This window comes from Macaca nemestrina, chromosome 10 (assembly GCF_043159975.1).
Source record: "Macaca nemestrina isolate mMacNem1 chromosome 10, mMacNem.hap1, whole genome shotgun sequence".
In the NCBI taxonomy this organism is placed as follows: Eukaryota; Metazoa; Chordata; class Mammalia; order Primates; family Cercopithecidae; genus Macaca; species Macaca nemestrina.
Genome location: NC_092134.1, coordinates 115,747,715 through 115,769,304, shown reverse-complemented (window position 1 = coordinate 115,769,304; position 21,590 = coordinate 115,747,715). Strand labels below are relative to the sequence as shown.

Genomic DNA, 21,590 nt, shown 5'->3' with positions numbered 1-21,590 from the left:
CACCGAACGTGAAAGCTGCAGGCCGGGTACCAATTAAAGGCAGCGAGCGAGCGGAGACGCGCCCGGGCGCTGCTGTTACATAAGCGCCCGGGGCCACCGCGCCTCCGCCCGCTGCGCAGCGCCAGGCTGATGGGCTGACACCCGCAAGACAGATGCCTCGGGCGCCGGGCTTTTATCAAGATGTATTTGCTCGGATTCCCAAGGTCATCGTAAACACTCTTCCTTATAGTTTATTCGTGTCGTGTAGGTAAAACAAGCCACTTGATTTTAAATTACAGATTCTAACCCAGAAACTTGTTGCTGTCAGATGAGTTAAAAGCCATGAAGGAAGAATGCCACAGCGCTGCAGATGCAGCCCGCAGGCTTTAGGGGAGATCGAGTATGTATTTATGTCTTAAAATGGATAAGAAACTTGATTCCGTGGCTTCTAGTTTACTTGGCCTGATGCTTTCCCGACTGGGAGAAGCCGAGTCATTATGTGTGAGATAGATATGCACGATGTAAATTTATTCATACTCAGGGAAGCTAAGGGGCATGGTTTTTCTTTGTGTTCTCCTTGGGTTCTAGCATAAACGGTTCAATTAAAATTGAGCAACCACTGTGTTTGTGTAAATGTTTACATCCTTCCTACAAGCCAAGAATGCGTTGTTACTCCCACATGACAAAATAAGACAAAGGCAGTCGAATTAATATCCTCAGTCCTGAGAACTGGCAGCTCTTTCCATCCCTACTAATTTGCTTATTATTTCACAAATACTTAAATAGTGCTCCTGTATACCAGACGCTGTTCTAAGCTCTTTACAGACATCAACTCTTTTGATCCTTGTAATTATCCTGTGAAGTAGGCGCTATTATGATCATGCCAGGTTTACAGATGAAGAAATACAGGTGCACAGGGATTGATGAATTTGCCCAAGGACCATGGCTAGTGAGGGGAGAACCAGGATACCGACCCAGGCAACCTGACTCCCTGGTTCAGGCTGTTAATCATCAGCCAGTACTGCTGCACACGTGTTAAATGGTCTTGGGCACATCTTTTAATCTCTGAGCCAAAAAGTCATCTTTTAAAATAGACAAAATTCCCATTTTCAGCAAATGGATTTTTGTGACTATCATGAATAAAATATTTTTCAACTATTTGAATTATTTGCAGATTGAGAATGAGGGATTATTGTCATTGCTTCAAGATATTGCCCCAACAAATGTTACAGAAAATTGCTATCTAAGGAACTGGATGCAGTGGCTCATGCCTGTAATCTCAGCACTTTGGGAGGCTGAGTCAGGAGGATCACTTGAGGTCAGGAGTTCGAGACCAGCCTGGGCAACATGGTGAAACCCTGTCTCTACCAAAAAAATACAAAAATTAGTTGGGTGTGGTGGCACGCACCTGTAGTCCCAGTTACTCAGGAGGCTGAGGCACGAGAATTGCTTGAACCCAGGAGGCAGAAGTTGCAGTGAGCTGAAATCAAGCCACTGTACTCTGTCTCAAAGAAGAAGAAGAAGAAGAAGAAGAAGAAGAAGAAGAAGAAGAAGAAGAAGAAGAAGAAGAAGAAGAAGAAGAGGAGGAAGAGGAAGAGGAAGAGGAAGAGGAAGAGGAAGAGGAAGAAGGAGAAGGAGAAGAAGGAAGAAGGAAGAAGGAAGAAGAAGAAGAAGAAGAAGAAGAAGAAGAAGAAGAAGAAGAAGAAGAAGAAGAAGAAGAAGTTGTTGTTGCTATCTAAGGATGTATGTATGTTAGAGGTAGGAAGGTTATCACAAGAACCCTACCCCCCACTTCCATCCACTGATGGCGATAAAACAAGTAGAGAAAACTCCATTTGGGGCCATTCTACTAAGCAGATGACTACTAGGTGGGAAATGATCACTTTAACCTGGGCCTTTCCTGCTAGTAAAGTCATAGATATACCATTGTTCCCAGAGCAAACTGTTCCCAGTTCTCTGCTGGCTGTACTGGGAACACAGCTACTTGGGTACACACATACATACACACACACACACACACACACACACACACACACACACACACACAGAGTGTGGTCAAGACAGTTTAATTTGGCTCTTGGCACCAAGAGTTTGAAGTCAGTAATCAAGCCTGAATATTTCAGAACAACCCAGAATTATTCAAATATTCTGCTCCATTGGTCCTACAAAATAAATCCATATTTTTAGGCTAAAAACTCCAATTTTTGCATAAAGTATAGTCACTGAAAATATTGAGGTCCAGACGAAGTGGTTCACAGCTCTAATCTCAATACTTTGGGAGGCTGAGGTGGGAGGATCACTTGAGGCTTGGAGTTTGAGACCAGCCTGGGCAACATAGCAAGACTCCATCTCTTAAAAAAAAAAAGTTTTATGATGGTGCCACTTTGTATTTATCTGGTTCTCTTCCTCCAAGGAACACTAATATTGAGTATAATCCTTGTTATGTCCCTGAGATATAAGATGTTTCTATGTACTGTTTCACAGATGAAGATACTTAGGTTACATCTGACAATCCTTTAAATGATTTGAAAAGGAAAAAGAATGTGTGTTTAAGATCTCTTTGATGAAAAGATCTAAAGAATCCATGATACTAATTAAGATGTATTAAGAAAATTAATGGCTTTAACTAATTCTACTCTCTTCCACTGACCTTAGGTATACAGTCAAGCTGTATGTAATCCCTGATGGATTCCCTTACAGGCAAACCAGACATAAGCTTAGGGCACCAGCAACCAGTATGTGCACCCACACTCACACATACATGCACACATACCACTCAAGAAAGAGAAAAAGTAAAAATGTAAATACAGAATTCCAAATTTAAGACTTGAAAACACTTGAAATCATCACTGTGTGGAAAACACTCATTGGGAGGACTTTTGTACACATATTTTACAGTGTCACATGTATGTTTTAATTTTGAATTATATATAAGGGAAGGTGGGGGAAGGGCATCATCTTTTCAGAGCTACTTTCATCTGAACCTGGAAATGGCTGGAACTAATATTACTTTGTGAAGAGGCCATTCACCAGAATTGTTCTCTGTGGAGAGCAAATTTTGACTGTGGTAATATAATTCTTGCACTAAGAACTATGTATGCTAGTCTCAAAAACTGGGGACTCTGAGCCTTACCTAGAATCTCAGCAGGTGGATCATTAAGAGCAACATTTCTAGCAGGTGAGTTCAATCACAACAATATTTCTTGTTCCATAGATTTTATTGTGGCCATGTCAGTGAACACCCACAAGTTTTGCTCAGAATGTTTCAGGTGTAAGCTAAACCTCTAAATTATTCAGAGTTCTCACAGCCCTTTAGCAGCAGAGTGAGAACTTTAACCAGACTTTTTCAATCCAAAAGTTAACCTGGAGGCCAACAGAGTTCAAAACCTTGGTGACTGCGGAACCATTTAGAAGTGGATTTTCATGCTCAGGAATCACATGGTCATTGTTGGGCTTGGGGTACGTTTCACAGGCAGTGAAGCTGACATCAAGTTACTTGACTTCTGGAGCCATAATTTGTTTTCTCCCAGCAACCTCTTGCTGGGGATTCTCATGTTTATGGATACAGTTTGGCAATCACTACATTGAATATAGTCTTTTAAAAAATGAACCTATTCTATTAGTTGACCCATCATTGCTAATTTTGGCCCACACAGTGTTTGTATTGCAGAAGCCTGTTCTTTACTTCCTAGTCTTGTTTCAGCCTTAATATCAGAAGTTCCTGAGTTCAAAATAAGCACAACAGGTCATCCAGGGATGGCTAGCTTGTTTGGGATTCATCTAAACTGTGGCAATATCTAGACGAAAACATCCCACAATACAGCTAATATGGTTGTCATAACTCTTGAAAAGGGCCCAACATCTGGATGGCAAGTGAAAATGTGATCAGGGTTTAAGAACTACCTGCTAATAAATAAACATGGAACTATTTCCGTGTCTTAGGTGCTGTGTTTCTAAGAAGAGACAGCCTTTCCATCAGCAAATTTCTGAGAGAGAAGAAAAAGAATAGTTTTGATGAATTAGCTTTGCAAATCATCATCCAATGTTCTTTGTAACCAGAAAGGCTTTCTTCTGCTTTCTTGCAGCTGTTATACTTTCTGCTGAGTGCCCTGGGCCTGACGGTCTGTGTGCTGGCCGTGGCCTTTGCTGCCCACCACTATTCGCAGCTCACACAGTTTACCTGTGAGACCACACTCGACTCTTGCCAGTGCAAACTGCCCTCCTCGGAGCCGCTCAGCAGGACCTTTGTTTACCGGGATGTGACGGACTGTACCAGCGTCACTGGCACTTTCAAACTGTTCTTACTCATCCAGATGATTCTTAATTTGGTCTGCGGCCTTGTGTGCTTGTTGGCCTGCTTTGTGATGTGGAAACATAGGTACCAGGTCTTCTATGTGGGTGTCAGGATGCGCTCCCTCACGGCTTCCGAGGGTCCCCAGCAAAAGATCTGACATTCTTGCTCAAAGCTGCGAGAGAAAAATAGCACATGGAGTAGCCAAGGTTAAACAAAAACAAATTTTTAAACAAAGAAAGGAAAAAACATTGACAACAAATAATAGTCACTCTTCTAAATGAATATTTTTATATTTTTATAAAATAGCATTTCTTCAGGTTTCTATTGTATTTTTTTTAACATTCTTCAAGAGAACGCAAGATCCAAACTGATTTTGGAATATTAAAAGTTAACAGAACACTGAACAAGGAAAGAATGGCATAGCTCTATCTTTACAGTCTGGCGTTAATTCATATTACTCATTTTATCCATTACTTACATAATCTTCTTTCCTGTTAGTCCAGTTTGATGGTGTGAATGGTGAATTTCAGGCCCAGTTGCTAAATTTTGTGGCATCTTCCTCTGGTCCTTCCCACCTCTAGTCATCAGCGCCACACTGTCTTGGAGACAAGCAGGAGGTGGGGGAAGAGCTGAGTCTCTTTATTTTCCCTGGTAGAGACGTCTTCAAGGCATGAAATAGCTTAAAGAGCAGAATAGAAACGGAAGAGGCTTTGCAAAAGGCTAGATAATTATAAACACCTGGGTTGGGGCGGCGGCCCTTCTCTTCAGCTCCCTTAGCTTGGCTCTGTAAGTAGATCACTTGCTAAATGCTTTAGATGATTGCCTCTCAATAATTGAAAGGTGGTGGTAGTTGTATTCTTAATGATGTAGAAGGTTTAAAAATAATTACATTATGCTTCTATTCTATCATCTAAAACAAATCATTAAAACTAATTTCTAGCTAATTGTTAATTATAATTATGCTCAGAAGTCTATTTAATGAGCTCTGGCTGTACTTACGCTACACTGTCGGTGTTAAGAGAAATTACTCTCACAAGAGCAGAGGGCTGAAGATTCTCTCTTCTGAAAGCCAAGCACCACAAGGAAAAAAAAATGTGATTAATAGCTCGGGTTAAAAACACTCATTTAAACAAAAACAAGAGCATTCGTAATGGGAAGTGTTTATACAAATAGCACGTTTGTGATATGTTGAAAAGTATCTCTCTTGGCAACCAACCTATGTCTGAGGAAGATTGGGTAATGCTGATGTGTTCCATTCATGAAACTGTATTTGATACATAATCCTATTATTAATTCGTATGCTTAGTCAACCTACAAAATCAAAATAATATTCTGAAGTTCTTATTTGAGCAATATGGCCTTGAATTGGAGGGTAGTTTTAGTTGTTTTGTTGTTAAGTGACTGTGGTTTAAATTACAAATGCCCCAAGGTGGGGAGACTTCCCTCTGTGACTATTGTTATTTTTAAATTCTGAACTATCCATATTTTAAGGAAAGAGCTAAAAATGGAAATTCATGAAACATAAATAGTATCAAGAACTTTCTTTATCAGTATGCTTTGTTGAAAGCAGAAATTAAGATAATAATTGAGTTCAATTCGCCTCTCTGCATTGCCTATTGATATACTTTACTAATCAAGAAATTCTAACCTAAAAGGAAAACATTTTCTTGTTTGTTTTAGAAGAAAGTGGAATAATTCCATGGATTGTGATAACGATGTCCATTTCTACACAATATAAATATCCAGTATAAAGGAAAGCGTTAAGTCAGTAAGCTAGAGGATTGTAAATATCTTTTATGCCCTCTAGATAAAACACCCGATTAACAGATGTTAAACCTTTGAATGTTTTGATTTGCTTTAAAAATGGCCTTCCTACGCATTAGCTCCAGCCAAAAAGACACATTGGAGAGCTTAGTGGACAAGTCTCCGGAGCAGAACTGATCACACACAAAAGTTACACCAACAGAATACCAAGAAGAATGATGAGGACCTGTAAAATACCTTGTGCCCTGTTTAAACAACAACAACAAAAAAAGCCAGTAACTGAATCCGTTTTGATTTTTGATAGAGTTTCCTACACAAAGAAGAAAATAACTGAGAATCTTTAAAGAGTAAGAAAGTAGCACTTTAATGCTAGTAACCGTGAATTAGGCACCACGGAAAGCGCATCCTGAATTTCTTTAGGAACAACATTTTATAGTGAACACTGCAAGTTTTTATATTTAAAAATTAAGACTCTGTATATCCTTAAGGTGCCCTAGGCTTTACCAGTGATTCACAGGGTATTTCAAATGGTAGAATCATTTTAGCTTCTGTGCTTCCTTTTTCTAAATAATGCAACCTGTAAGAGCTGACATTGTAATAAGCACTATAATAGTATAACCATATAATAGTATAATATGTATACTATACATATATAAAATGGGGATATTACTGTGGTATGATTAAATCATTCTTACGTCCCAAAGAGAAAAAAAAGTCATAAGTGAATAGAAAGAACTAAACAGAAAAGAAAGAAAGAAAAGATTTCTTTGCTATGAGCTCGCTGTATATTGATAAGTGTAAGAATTGTGTTGCCTGAATAACTGCTTTGGGCTAGATTTGAAGTATTTTGATGTTGTGTTTTGCAAATATTGAAGTTACAATAATGGCAACAGAAAAGGAACAGATACACAGCTTTACACTTAGCAAAATGTTACATTTAAAATCTGACAAGACGCCAAGATGGTGACTGTCTCCTCTAAACCATGAAAGAGTAAGATTTGCGCAACCCTCCTCCTCTTCCACCTCCTTCAGGAGAATTAAATGAATCAAGACTTTGGAAAGACGGGGAAGAGCCGGGACTTGGCAGTACTTGAAATGGGAGGAATACAGCAGCCTAAATGTACAGACTTTGTAGCTGAGCCCACTCGATCGGTCTGTGCCTTCACGTGACCACCATCTGTGCCTCCCTCGCTCCATCCAAATTTGTGTAGGCTGCTCCTTGGAGCTATGCCTAAAATATAGCTACACCAGAGCCCTGGAAACTGTAGTCAAGTAACAGGCCTCACTTTTTTTTTTTCCTTTGGATTAAAAGTGTATATCTCTCTACTGTGGGGTTTCCAGCTTTACACTTCAATGGGTTGTTCTGACAGTGAGAACACATTATATACATGTTTTCTATTCATGTCCAGGGCATGAGAATCTTAATATTCTTGTACTTCCCTTTTTGCATGCAGTGTGTCTGGAATATATTTATAAAATTTTAGCAAAGGGTGAGATCAAGGAACGAGGGTAGAGTGGTTATTTAAAGATAATCAGAAAGGAACTTCAAAGCTGCCCTGCAAAACCAATCCTTCCTATCATGAAGAGTACCTTCATATTTTCTAGAGATTGTCTCTGAACCATTGCTACATAGCCGTAAATTTCTGTAAATCATGTTGGCTATCAGTTCTTACTATTCTCAGAGCACTCTATCATGTTTTTAGGTGTACATTGTGTATTCAGGATAGCATTAAAAAGAACTGATGGCAAATGTATTGACTCACAGTGGAAACATTTGTTTGGATGAAGAATTAGTGGTTTAGCCTTTGAAATGAATACCTTGAATCATTTCTTCTGATTTTCTAGTAGTTTATTATCTCAAATGATTATTATCCCCTTCAGAAATACTGGTCTGTACTTTGGTGTTGTGGTTTCATTTTTCTGACATTGATCAAATAGCAAATACGAAATAAAGCATTTCTACATGTTTGAGGTGGTTGTTTTTAAAGGGGATACGTGTAATGCTGATTTTCTTTATTAATAAAATTTTCATAATTTCTGAAAACACTGTTTGGATGTGCTTTAAAGTAACTTATGTTACAAATGAACTGGTCCACATAAAATCTCTCATTAGTGTTTATTTCAAAAATCTGTTTTTGAAAAGACAAAAACTAATATTATATTGTGACTCCTTTGTTCCAGTGACTGTCTCTGTTTTGCTACTCTGTATCCATCCTAGAAGTCAAGGTTGTAATTGCTCCCAAGGCAAAGAGAGTCTGGCTGGAAAAAGTCTTGTAAAATGTACCTGGAATGCTGATTCTTACTTTATATCTACCAATAGCAACTAAAGTTTGTCCTGGAGAATGGGATGCACATGTACTCAGTCATATTCTCTATTTCATTATAAAGAAAACAGACAGCCTTTTCCATTTCAGATCAGAACCCAAGGACTCCCTCTTACCAACTCCGAGGCAATTTAAATAGTTGATTCTACTGTAAAATACAGTGGTTCTTTTTATGTTCTTAGTAAAGCCCAGGACACACAAGCCCAGGACACACTCTCTTTTCTGGACTTTCTTTTCTTTTTCTTTTCTTTATTTTTTTTTTTTTTAAATTATACTTTAAGTTCTGGGGTACATGTGCAGAATGTTCAGGTTTGTTATATAGGTATACACATGCTATGGTGGTTTGCTGCACCCATCAACCCGTCATCTACATTAGGTGTTTCTCCTAATGCTATCCCTCCCCTAGCCCCCCACTCCCCAACAGGCCCTGGTGTGTGTTCCCCTCCCTCTGTCCATGTGTTCTAATTGTTCAACTCCCACTTATGAGCGAGAACATGCAGTGTTTGGTTTTCTGTTCCTGTGTTAGTTTGCTGAGAATGATGGTTTCCAGCTACATCCATGTCCCTGCAAAGGACATGAACTCATCCTTTTTAATGGCTGCATAGTATTCCATGGTGTATATGTGCCACATTCGCTTTATCTAGTCTGTCATTGATGGGCATTTGGGTTGGTTCCAAGTCTTTGCTATTGTGAATAGTGCTGCAATAAACATACGTGTGCACGTGTCTTTATAGTAGAATGATTTATAACCTTATGGGTATATACCCAGTAATGGGATTGCTGGGTGAAATGATATTTCTGGTTCTAGATCCTTGGGGAATTGACACACTGCCTTCCACAATGGTGAAGTAATTTACACTCCCACCAACAGTGTAAACACATTCCTATTTCTCCACATCCTCTCCAGCACCTGTTGTTTCCTGACTTTTTAATGATCACCATTCTAACTGGTGTAAGATGGTTTCTCATTGTTGTTTTGATTTGCATGATGAGCTTTTTTTTCATATGTTTTTTGGCCGTATAAATTGACAAATGGGATCTAATTAGACTAAAAAGCATCTGCACAGCAAAAGAAACTATCAGTACAGTGAACGGGCAACCTACAGAATGGGAGAAAATTTTTCAATCTATCCATCTGACAAAGGGCTAATATCCAGAATCTACAAGGAACTTAAACATATAATTTACAAGAAAGAAACAACCCCATCAAAAAGTGGACAAAGGATATGAACAGACACTTCTCAATGATCCGGACTTTCTATCATTCGTGTTAAGGTGGTAGGGCCTTGAGTTGCAAGTCTGGCTGCCACTTACTGCTGTGTGACTTTGGACAAAGCATTCCATCTGTAGTTTCCTCATGCGTAAAGTGGAGAAAAATATAACTACCTCACAACATCATGGGGAAGGTTAAATGAAGCAGCACTTACCAAAGCAACTGGCTTCTAGATGGTGCTTAATACACATTTGGTTTCTTCCTACCTTAGCCCAGTTCCACATAGCCTGGGACTGGTCTCCTCATTGCTGCAGGCTCCTGTCCTCACATCAAAGTAGAAAAGGAGCTCTGCTTTGCTGCCCGTGACTTCCTTTTTGTAAACCAGAAACATGAAATGGGCCTCAAACAGAAATCCTGCTTTTAAAATAAGATAGCACCAACTTTTGAAGATAGACATACAGCACACAAAATTATGTACTGGTTGGATCCCTTTGTTGTTTTGCATATTTGGATGTGCCTTGAATGTGACTGTCTTCTCTCAGTTCTTCTCCCAGGAAGAAGTAGAACTGGAGATATTTCTCCTGTGTTTCGTATAACTTCTAACTTAATGTAATAGAAGCATATTGTACCCCAACTTTTAGAAACCAATCTTTTGTACACTATCAGTCCACCATATATTAGGTTATAATGTACAATTCCTCATTTATTTTAAAAGCAACCATCAAGCACCTTTGGTATGCTTGACCCTGCGGGCCACTGATTCTGATTTAAGAATCATACAAGGTTTACTTTGAGCACAATCAGAAAATACCAAATTGAGCTTCATTCTGCAAACTGGATATGAAAACATTAACACGAACCTTCAAATTTGTGGCAGATTTAGTTATTGAAGTTAAACAGCCATTAATTGACTTTTTCCCTTGATGGAGCCTATCTGTCTTAATAGGTCATGATATGCTATTTTATTTTTCACTTAGCACACTCATATATTTTATAAGTTAGCCTTTGTAAAGTATAAGACTAATATTAGATATTATATTTTTTAAAATTCAGATTGTAAGTGAAAATAAAACCAATATATGGGGATGCCAGCTCAGAGACAACAACTCATTATATCCAGCAAACATTTATTTATATATGTTTATTGATCCCTTCCACAGCATGGGTACTTAAGGAAGTTTTTTTGTTGTTGTTTGAGGGTGTCATTGGACAGTTCCTTTAATCAAAGGGATGGGGGAGATATATTCATGTCTACATGAATATAGTATAACATATTATTAAAACATACTACAACAGTAATACTAAAACACCGATTTTATCTGAGACGTGAAGTCTTCTGTTTAACAAGACTCTGACTGAGGGATGAGGAAGCCTGGAGTCACTTTTGTGGGATGTGGGCTGGTCCTTCCTCTCCCACAGGAAAGCCTGCTGGAGAGGAAGGCAGGGCCCCAAATGGGACCGAGACCCACCTGGTGCTGCCAGGAATTGTGAAGGACACTTAGATGACACCCAATAAGGGAACTGAACAAGGAGAGGTCAGTGGGCGCTTTAGAGACCCCAAATCTGGAGACTTTGAACGGCACCTCTTTCTAGGCAGGGTGCCTTGTTTCCTTTGTCTGACTTCCTACCGAGACCTTTCCCCCCAGAAATTCTCATGTGCTATCCTCGCTTGGCCAGGTGTGATTGTAGAGAGCAGGAGGAGGACTCTCAAGGACCACAGGGGACAGTGGCACTGTGACCAGAGAAGATGAGAGTAATCTTGTGAAATCCACCCCCAAGTGGTCTCTCTACATTTTCCTAGACACGTGTTTGTTAGAGCACTGGTTACCCCGGGAGGGCCTGAAAGTGGTGCGCCAGCCCTAGTGAATTATCATAAGCAGAGGAAGCAGAATCTGAAAATTATGCGATTAAAGCTGTCACTAACCTCAGTGGATTAGTCTTCATTCTTTCACTCAGGTATTCTTACAAAATAGATAACGTTCCTTCCTCAGATACCTTTGCTGGCAAGAGTAGACTTACTTTTTTATTAATTTTTCCCTAGATTGCAACAAAGTGACAAAAGGATGGTTACAAAATTGCAAAAGAAGAGATCGCTGCTTCATTTTAATATGGGGAAGCTTAGGACTTGGGACATTGAGCATGGCTATTTAACCAATGGCAGAGAATGTGCACTCAGGCAAATGCAGGGAGGAGCGACATCATGAGTGTACTTGGTGGCTGGACAAGGTGCCCACAAGTGAAAACCTGGATTCCATTTGGTCTGGCTTGAATTAGAGTAAAAGCAATGCTCCTGGTACAACTCACACCCACCCATAACCAGATTTTAACATTGTTCCAGACACTCCGGGAGAAACGATTAGAAAGGCTCCCTCCACCTGATTCATCTCTCTGTCCCCTCCTGGGCTCCCTCTGCTCCTCCAGATAAGAAACGTCCTCCCCCAACCTTATTCCACAGCAAAATCTGCCCCTCCTTCATTTCCCGTCCCATTTCTATGGGACTCTATTAAGATATTATTGACTCAAGTGCTAATGCTGAATACAGAGATTTCTTCATAAATATGGTTTTCATTTTAAGAGGCTATTTCTAACAATCAGAAAAACTTTCAGATCCAGAGAAACGCGGCACCCTGCCAAGGAGTGGAGACCCACCCAGTCATCCTTCAAACTCATCATGTAGGTGGCCACCCACTCTGTCTGACCAGAATTATCAGACTTTCAGAGCCCGTGGGACTTGGAGAACATCGACCATCAGCCCCAGCCCTGGCTGTGGCTTGGAAACCTGTGTGGATCTGTGGCTAAACAGGTTGCTGGTTACATCTGAACAACTCTGTGCTCAGACTGGTGGAAGGGAGGTATCCAGAAGAAGCCGGCAGGAAAGGATTTTTCCTCCCATGATTTCAGAGGACATTTTATTGTGGAAGACAGGATGAGTGAAAGGGTTCATGCAGAACCTCTTTGCTCCCAGGGCCCGGCTCCGTAAGCATTCCTTGTGACAACTCATCAAGGTTGACTGGCTTTGCTCAGACCCCTGGGCTTCTCTATTCATTCTACACAGAACACCCTCAGACACTGGCTGGGCTTCACAGTGCTGCCCAGAGGAGGACATGTCAGCCAATCAGCAGGAAAGATGCTCATTTTTTGTTGAAAAAGTCCCAAATTGTAACTTAACAGGGTGATCTCTCTCTCTCTCTCTCTTTCTTTTTTTAAATTTCCAGAATGTGTTTTTCCCCTAGAGTCCTTGAGCACAGACCTGCGGTTTTCTCTCTCCTGGTTTTACAGTCTATCTGCCTCAAGCCAAGAGACTTGGCTCTGCTCCCCCCTGACTCAGAGTCTCGGCTGGTAGCTGAACCCAGGAAGCCCTGGCCCCACGTCTCTCCCTGGAACCACCAGACCACACAGCCTCCTGTGCTCAACCCTTTGGCTGGGTGTCCTGCCTCCTCTTTGTTTGGAAAGAGATGTCTTACGTAACTCCACAACCTACTAAAGGCTCCATTGTCTTCCACTTGGGAGAGCTCAAAATAACCCATTAGTGACTTATGACTTATCACAAAGAGAATCTATTGCCCACATATCCACAGCCCCCGTGGAGCTAGCCTCACCTATCTTACTTAGATCAATAATCAACAATGAGACTTAATGACTTGTGGTCTTTGGGAAATTATAAGTTCAGTACAAGGTGCAGGAAATACAAAGGCTAGTTCATCTATAGGTCACGGTACTTTGCCCAAGCAGCACATGAAAGTCATTTGTAATTCAAGATTGAGACAGGCATAAACAATTCTGATCTGATTATTCTTTTACTAATCTGATTTTGATAAACAGCTGATGAAAATGGAAGGTGTCTGGTCATCAGAGGAGAGATACCCAGGCAGTGAAATAAGTTTCCCTTATCTCACTGGACAGGGATTTATTTCAAGGCTCCTATTAATAGCCCGTAATGCCAAGAACTGTGATCGCTGCCCCAGACTGCAAGAGCCTTCTGAGCAAAATGACAGAAACCCATTGGGTAGGGCGTTCTCCTTCATTTTTATTTTCTATAAGTCTTTGATTAGCCCTGTTGGGAATTCTAGTAATTATTTTAAGCTGGCACCTTTAGGGGAAAAAAAATATCTCTTAGGATTTAATTAAAAATGAAAAGAACCTCTGCATGATGTTGCCAAAGAGCTCTCACTGTTTAAGGCAGCGGTGTAGACCAGGAAGAATAAAACACACTGCATTAGGTGACATTTCCATCTGTTTCTGCTGCCAGAGCAGCCCTGGGGAGAGGAGCAGGAGAAAGAGAGGGGACAGCCTGCTCCAGCCTGCTCTCTCCTCCCCATGGACCTCATGGTCTTTCAAGGATCCTGCAAGTCCTTTGCTTCTTTCTTTCTGCAGCAGACATTTTCTCATCTGGGACCAGCTACGTGACTCGTTTCAGGTGGAGGCACATTTCTTTCCCTGTTCAGTGACATGTGAGTCCTCGATAAGCTTTCAGAAGGGATTCCTGAACTTGGTGAGGTACAGGCATCTCCAGCTGACTTGTGGAGTATCCCTGGGCAGCACGCAGAAGGAGAGGTGAGAGGCTGCCAACCCATGCTGTGGCTGTCCCTCCCACCTCCCTTAAAGCCAGTCCATCAGGTTCACTGCATGGATCTTTGGACGGCAGTTGCCAAACTGAGAGTTCCAGAAATTGTGCTATACTCAGTTTTGTGTATACATGTGGTTCAGGTCTCATCATCTTCAGCTCATCGCATTTCAAAATGCTGACAGTAGAAAGGGTTTTTCATTCTGGCTTTAAGAGAGATTTCCTCAAGGATCATTGAAGACACCTCTTCAGTCTTCGGGCCCAAGCTTCTTGAAGGAGCTACTTGCCTACTTTACAGGGTAAAATTTTAGAACACATAATTTGAAAACTCCACTAACTTTAATGTGAAAAAAAAAATCAACTCCTTTTGATTTATTATCCCCAGGAGACAAGGTGAAGTTCAAGTCTACCTCAGATAAGAAAATGAAATTGCTTCTGCTTTATGTGAATACAATCTGCATCCAAACTGGGTGGGGCTACCTATACTGCAAGGACAAGAACTCAAAAGGCAGTGCTCAAAATGCTCATGGAAGTGTTATTACAAATCCATTTTCTTTTTCAACACTAACTGACTAGGAAGAATTTAGAATAGACATTAGGATAAAATTCCTAACTATGAATCTGTAAGAGATGGAAGAAATTACCAAAGGATCTTTGTATAATCCCTATTTATGCAGTATATTAAGTAAATCTTCTCTGAAGATTATTAATAAAATAGTATAACACTCTCTTTCTAGAGTGTCTTCATTCAAATGCTACCCAAAAATTATAAGGAAAAAGAATTTTCCAACTGGAAATTATGGGAATTTACCAAGCCAATAGAGAGTTCTAATAGAGTCATTTTCCCTTCTTATTTGTCCCCTGGCCTCTTCTGGCTCTAAAAATTACTTCTAGTTTAGGGAATTTTAGAGACAAGATAAAAAATGGGGAAGTTTAAGGACTGAAGCAAGGAGTAGAATTGAAATATCAATACATTATCACTTCAAGATCACAATAACAATAAAACTTAAAGCAAAAAACTCCTTAAGAATAGTCTACATATTTTAAGTACATGAAAATAACATGCAAACCATGGTCTTTAACTAGACTTGGGAAATCCCACAAAATATTTTAAAGAGCCCTTGAATTAGTATTTATATATATCTGAGAGGCCACATATTATAGTCACTAAGAGAAAAGTTCTGGAACAAGTCTGCCTGGGTTTGAATTCCAGTACGCCCTTGGACAAGCCAACTAATCTGTTTGTGCCTCCTTGCCTCAGTTTCCTCATCTGAAGGATAATAAATAGGGACTTGTGAAGAATGAATGATTATTATTTTATATAATAGATTAGAACAATGCTATGCAAGTGTTTGATGATGGTAGTGATGATAATGGTGATGGTGAGAAACTGTCAACAAATAGAAATTCATAGGAACATCAGGAAATCAGGAAAATAACAGTAGCACCTAAAATTCCTGTAGCAAAACACTTTGCAGAAACATAAGGCAACAGTTTGTATCCGCTGGAGCCTAAATACAAAACAGCAATCCCTCTGCCCTCTGCAAACATTAGAAAGGGCAACAAAGAAGATTTTCTTGTGTTTGTTCCCAAGCCATAATCTCTACTCCATGGGCAAACTGGGTCAGGCTTCCAAGTCTTGGCATCTAGGAATCCTGAGGCTCACCGACCTGGGAGAATGATGCCAGGGACAGAATAAGACTTTCAGAGCCCAGAGTCATCCCAATGGCCACTCCCCTACTTCCATAACTACAGGTAACTTCAGATTATAATAAATACCTTATACAACCTTTCAGGGAGTAAAAATTTAACAAAAGCTTAGGGTAACGAGCAGTGTACATTGGGAAGGAAAATCCCACCACCTTTGTTTTTCAGACTCTGGTAGGTTTTATGAATTAAGTGTTTGCACAGATATATATGGCTCCTTTCTTCAACCCAGCTGGCCAAGTTATGTTCTTCCTGCCCCTCTATTAGCTCTGTCCCTGAGCCCTGCCCAGCGCCAGTAGTAACTCAGGTTCCATATAAGAGCTGGACTTTGGCAAAGCCCTGGTAGGGACTTTTGTGTGACAGTAAAGAAGGTGCAGAGCAAACTAGTTTCCTCAAATTTTATAGATTCATGTCCAGACAGTCAAGGTCAGCCCTGGAATCTAAGAAACAACACCTTCAGAGGCCTTTCCCAAAGCTATTCTTACCAGGCCACATTGCCTGCCCCAGGCTCCATGTGGTGGTGTCAGAAGTGGGCTTAAAATGCAAGGCTACTCTGTTCAAACCTAAACGTAGAGTTCTATAAATTGACATCTTAGGTACCCTTAAGGGCTAAGATAGATGAGATTTAGATTTGCAGCATCCTGGTGAATTAAAAATAGACATGAAATATAGACAGGACCAAATAATCTTGCTGGGGAGAGATGTCTTCCCGCCTTTGGGAGAAATGTCATGGGATCTGATCAGACCATGAACAGACACTCCCAGCCACAGTCATTGCTCCAAAAGTAGTGGATCTATGAGGTCAAAAGAGGGATATGGGCCGGGCGCGGTGGCTCACACCTGTAATCCCAGCACTTTGGGAGGCCAAGGCAGGTGGATCACGAGGTCAGGAGATCGAGACCAACCTGGTTAACACGGTGAAACCCAGTCTCTACTAAAAATACAAAAAAATTAGCCGAGCGTGGTGGAGGGTGCCTGTGGTCCCAGCTACTCAGGAGGCTGAGGCAGGAGAATGGCATGAACCCTGGAAGTGGAGCTTACAGTGAGCCGAGATCGCACCACTGCACTCCACCCTGGGCAACAGAGGGAGACTCCGTCTCAAAAAAAAAAAAAAAAAAAAAAAGAGGGGTATGGCCAACACTATGCTCAACCCCAAGCCACCTCCCCTCCTACTCCAAGTTCTTTCTTCCTCTGCTTTTCTTTCATGCAGAGGAAGGAGAAATAAAACCAGGGCGAAGGACCAAGGAGACATTAGCGTGAAAACCCTTGGATAGCTGCCTACAGGGCTTTACATTCATTCCTTGTATAACACAAAAGAGTTTCTGGATGAAAAAGAGTTGAAGGTCACAGTGAATGAACATATGAGGTACTTAAAGATAGGCACTAAGGTTTTCACACTGTGTTCTGGCAAACCTAGGATTTACTGAAGGTTTCATGGACTCTTTTGTAAGAGGAATTAGGCTTCAGGTGGGGTTTTTATGAAATTACTGGATTTTAGTGTGTTTTAAAGGGATTCTTCTCTTCTTCCACCCCCAGATTATACTCTCATCCACATTCTACCTCTGGGCATTGTTGCCCCAGTGCAGTCATGGCCCTTGACATAAGCAAAGGTGAGAAATCTTCTGCTCTTTAGTTTAGGTCTTGTTACTTAGAGTCAAAAGTCATGTATTTAGTATAATATATTAAAATCTTCTGCTCTTAATTTTAGATCTTGTTACTTGTAGTCACAAGTTATCTGTTACACTGTTTTCCTGTAATAAGGAAAAGTATGAAAAGAGAAAAGGAAATATTATTGCAACCTCTTTTAGCTTACTCCCAATTCGATCACCTTTGCAGTTACTTTTTATCTTAAAATCACTGTGTTAGAGCTGGAAAGATTCCTTCCCATCCAGCTTGTGTATTTTGCAGAAAAGCAAACTGAGGCCAGTTAGATGACTCGCTTAGGCTCACTCACCTCAAATCTTTTTCTTATTAACATAAACTCTTGGCTTAAAACTAGCATTTGTTTTTCTCCCCCTCCTTTTTCCCCCCTTTACTCTTTGTCTTATGATTTAATTTTTTTTCCTATTTGATTGGGATTTTGTATAAACCCCAATTTCAACAGGTCTGAAACCTCTGCCCAGTATTCTCAAGGATACTGAGCAAGAACTCATTATTTTTTCTTTTTTTCTGGGATAGGGCAAAATGTCAACATTAATTTTGCTAATATATCCAGGATTTTTCTTCTATATTTTTTTTTAGAATAAAAGAAAGTAAAATGAAAGTTACTCGTCTTCTCCGAGAGTGAAGAAAGGGAAAAGGTGATTCGGGGGACCTGAGACCTATTTGAAGAAGGGTAGCTGTAAGTGTGACTAGAAAACAGTACGGGGCAGACCAAACAGCCTCTTTCTTTGAGAATGAGCCCTTGGTGTTGATTATATAACATTGGTGACTGCAATCCCCAAGGAAGCTGCCCGCCTGCCACAGTGTGGTTCAGTGGTTAAAAACAGACTTGAGACCAGTTATATTGCTTCGTGTCCAAGCTTAGGTTTTGCTACCATTTACTAGCTATATATATATGTGGACAAATTCCTCAACTACTCTATACCCAAGTTCATTCCCTCATCCATAAAACGGGAGTAATAAGAGCACCCGTCTCATAGAGTCATTGTGAGGCATACATGGGTTTGTCTCTGTAATGTGCTGGCAAGAGTGCCTGGAACATTCTAAGGGTGCAATCTGTGCTCATCATTATCATTACCTGTTATCAACCCTGTTTCCCAGCTCATCTTTGAATCGGAAAATATGGGCTACAGATGGAAGAGGAGGGGAATTATTTTATTGTATTTGACTAGGTGCTCAGGAACATTAGAGTTACAACTTGATGAGAGCATGAGGAATCCTTTTTCCTGTACCTAAACCCAGCTGTAACCATGAAGGCATGCATGCTTGCAGTTAACATTGAAATAGAGAGCAGTTCCCAGAGTGTGCTTTCTTAGAGAAATCCCTGATAGGCTTCAGACTTTTACATTAAAGTCTAGTTTCTGGCTAATATAATGAGTCCTCTCTGAAACTAGCCCAGTATGCACTGCGCTTTCTCATTGTGGCATCAGATCTACAACAGGAAGTGACACTCCTGCCACCAAGTCTTCAGCAGTGGAATTAGGTTTTAGACTCTGTTGCTAGTGCCCCTATTGCCAATAAGCATTCGATATTTCTGCTCAGCCCTCTTCTTGTGCCATTTGTGATGCCCTTCTCAAAGATGGGCTGGTCCTCCAGGGGAGATACATGCTGGGACTTCTAAAAAGCCCCAGGATTTCAGAGCCAACCCCACTATGATGCCTGAAAAGGGATAGTGAGCAAGCAATGGGACTTTCTCTTTTCCATCAGATCCTCAGTCCTTCCAGTTCTGTGTCAGTGCTTTTGCTTTCAGTGAGTTTGCAGTGGAACTCTCAGGGGATATCATGTAATTACTAGCACACGAGGAAGAGGTGGAAAGTAGAGAGGGAATCTAAAGACAATTGCCAATGGCAATTAATTGGCTTGACGCCAAAACATTCTGAAGGCCATTTTATGCTGGAAAGAAAAACAGTGATCTGGAAGTCCCTGATCCTGCTAATGAAATCATGCAGCAGGAAAACCTTCCCATGTTTCTGATTTTTTTGTCTGTGTCTTTCCTACAACCACCAGTGCAAACGCACAACACCCATAATGAATGGAGAACCCGATTAATTGTGTAAACTCCTTCCAAAATGATCAGGTCTTAGCCCTCTCCATTGCATTTGAGAGAGCGACCAAATATGCAACTTAAAGCTAACACACGTTGGACGTGGGAGTCCATAGGTACAACAGAAATAAGCACCATCATCGGTCATGCTGCCGGAACAGTTAGAAACTTTCTTCACCAGCTCAACCTGAAAAAAGGAACTGGCTCCAGCTTATCTTGGTAAGTGGCTAATGTGAAATGAGCCCGGGGAAGCCTGCCATGGCCTCAGAACCATCTCCTCTACTCTGAGCAGTGCCCTTGGCAATACAACAGAAGGCTGGAGGAAGGGGGAGAGGTCCCACCCCAGGAGAAGGGAAGGACAGCATGAAACATGATGCAGCTGCTAAACTTTCTTTTCATTACCTCTAAATTATATCAATTTCTAGACTTTGCGATATCTACTGAAAGGAGAAAAAAGACTTAAAAAATAATCGATCTGCTTTTAACCTAACTCAAATTGAGCAATAATGAAAGTAGTTCTGCCTGGGCAGAGACTGGACCACCACTTTCACTGCTCCCTGCCTCCCAGTTCTGTGTGGCTAGGAGTTTCCATTTCAGCTCTCCTCCTCTGAAGCAAGAAAAACACAGGCCTCACTGCTGTCGCCTCTAGCCGTGTGTTACCCCTTACCTGGAGTGACTCACCACATCAGCCCAGGGTGTGAGCGAGGGCAGGGCTTGTGTACCAAGGCTGGAGGAATGTGCACCATCTCTCCAGCTTCCTTAATCACCTGTGCCTGAAGGGCCTCTGTTAGAAATGTCCAATACCTCCTGGATCATTAAATTATTGATGTGCTCCATAGTCCAAGTGGAATTTGGGGAAGAGGTGACCAAGATATTGCTTGGTCAGCTGAGGTTGGAGTGGTTGAGTGGGAACGTGGTGGGTAGAGGAGGATGTGTTAGTGTCACCAACCCCCAAGCCTTTGTCAAGATCCTAGTACTCCAAGCCCTTCCTTGATCTTCTGCCACGAGGTATATTTTATTATCACTGGATCTATAGATCTTTGAGTCATCTGTGCTTCTCCTCTTGGTCACAGGATAAGAAATGAGGGCAAGAGGGAAAGGAAATGTAAAAGCTTTAATATACCTATTTTGTGCTAGTCATTGTTCTAGGAGTTGGATATATAGGACCCATAAAACAGGCAAGCTCACTACATCCAAGAAGGAGAGACAGACAATGAAAAAATAAATAGAACATTTTAGATAGTGGGCAAGTGCTATGAAGAGGGTGCTCTTACAGAAAAGAGAAAAGGGGTAGGGCAATACTGGGAAGGATGGTGAGGGAAGGACATGCCATTTGATCTTTAACCTGAATAATAAATGATAGCCAGCCAACGATATGGGGAAAAAGCATTATAGGTAGAGGGAACAGCAAATGCCAAGTCCAGGAATGAGACTGGGCAATCAGAGCAACAGAAAGAAGACATGGATCCCTTGATCAGAGTGTCTGCGGGGCACGCTACTACCACACGGGAATGAAGTGCCCAGTTGCTGTCAGATTGCAGAGGGGTTTACAAGCCACTGTAAGGAAGTTGGGAGCCATTGGAGTGTTTGCAAGCAGTGGAGTGATATGAAGTTTATTACCTGTGTTTCCCACTCACACATGTGACACATACATATAAACCCACACATAAACACAGGGAAGATATATGAGTGGGCAGAGACTCAGTTTGAGTTGTGAAAATATTTTATGTTTTTATAATTGATTATTACTGCAAATTGGATATTTAGAAAGATGAACAATTTCTCAGAAGTATAAAAGGAACGGCTAAATTAGAAAATAAGTCAAGTATTTCTTGGAAGCCTTTTATAAAATTAATACCTGAAATGGAACAGCACCATCCACACAGAAGTCATGCTGGACATTGACTATTGAAAGTCAACCTTTAAGATATTTCTTCGTGACCAGAACAGGGTCACAATAGGGAAGAAAAAGCTGGATGGCTTTTTCACTAAGCCCCTTGGACTTACATATCCATTAAAAGAAGGCACAACTTGGTTTA

General features: G+C 40.9%; 1 protein-coding gene and 1 long non-coding RNA gene across 5 annotated transcripts in view; one reads left to right on the top strand and one right to left on the bottom strand.

Annotated features, from left to right (window-relative positions):
• Positions 1–8,083, top strand: part of LOC105492151 (sarcospan) — a 112,943-nt gene extending 104,860 nt beyond the window's left edge. For 2 of the 4 annotated variants that reach the window (XM_011759128.2, XM_011759126.2), the window contains exon 3: positions 4,065–8,083. In XM_011759128.2, the coding sequence (XP_011757430.1) occupies positions 4,065–4,430 (366 nt within the window). In that variant the 3' untranslated portion in view covers positions 4,431–8,083. The remainder of the gene's footprint in view (positions 1–4,064) is intronic. The other 2 variants (XM_011759127.2, XM_011759129.3) reach the window with 1 other exon arrangement.
• LOC105492150 (uncharacterized) overlaps positions 1–21,590 on the bottom strand; it is a 114,841-nt gene that overhangs the window by 13,548 nt on the left and 79,703 nt on the right. Inside the window, exon 3 of the long non-coding RNA XR_011609279.1 lies at positions 11,499–11,611. This is a non-coding gene — a long non-coding RNA (uncharacterized lncRNA). The remainder of the gene's footprint in view (positions 1–11,498; positions 11,612–21,590) is intronic.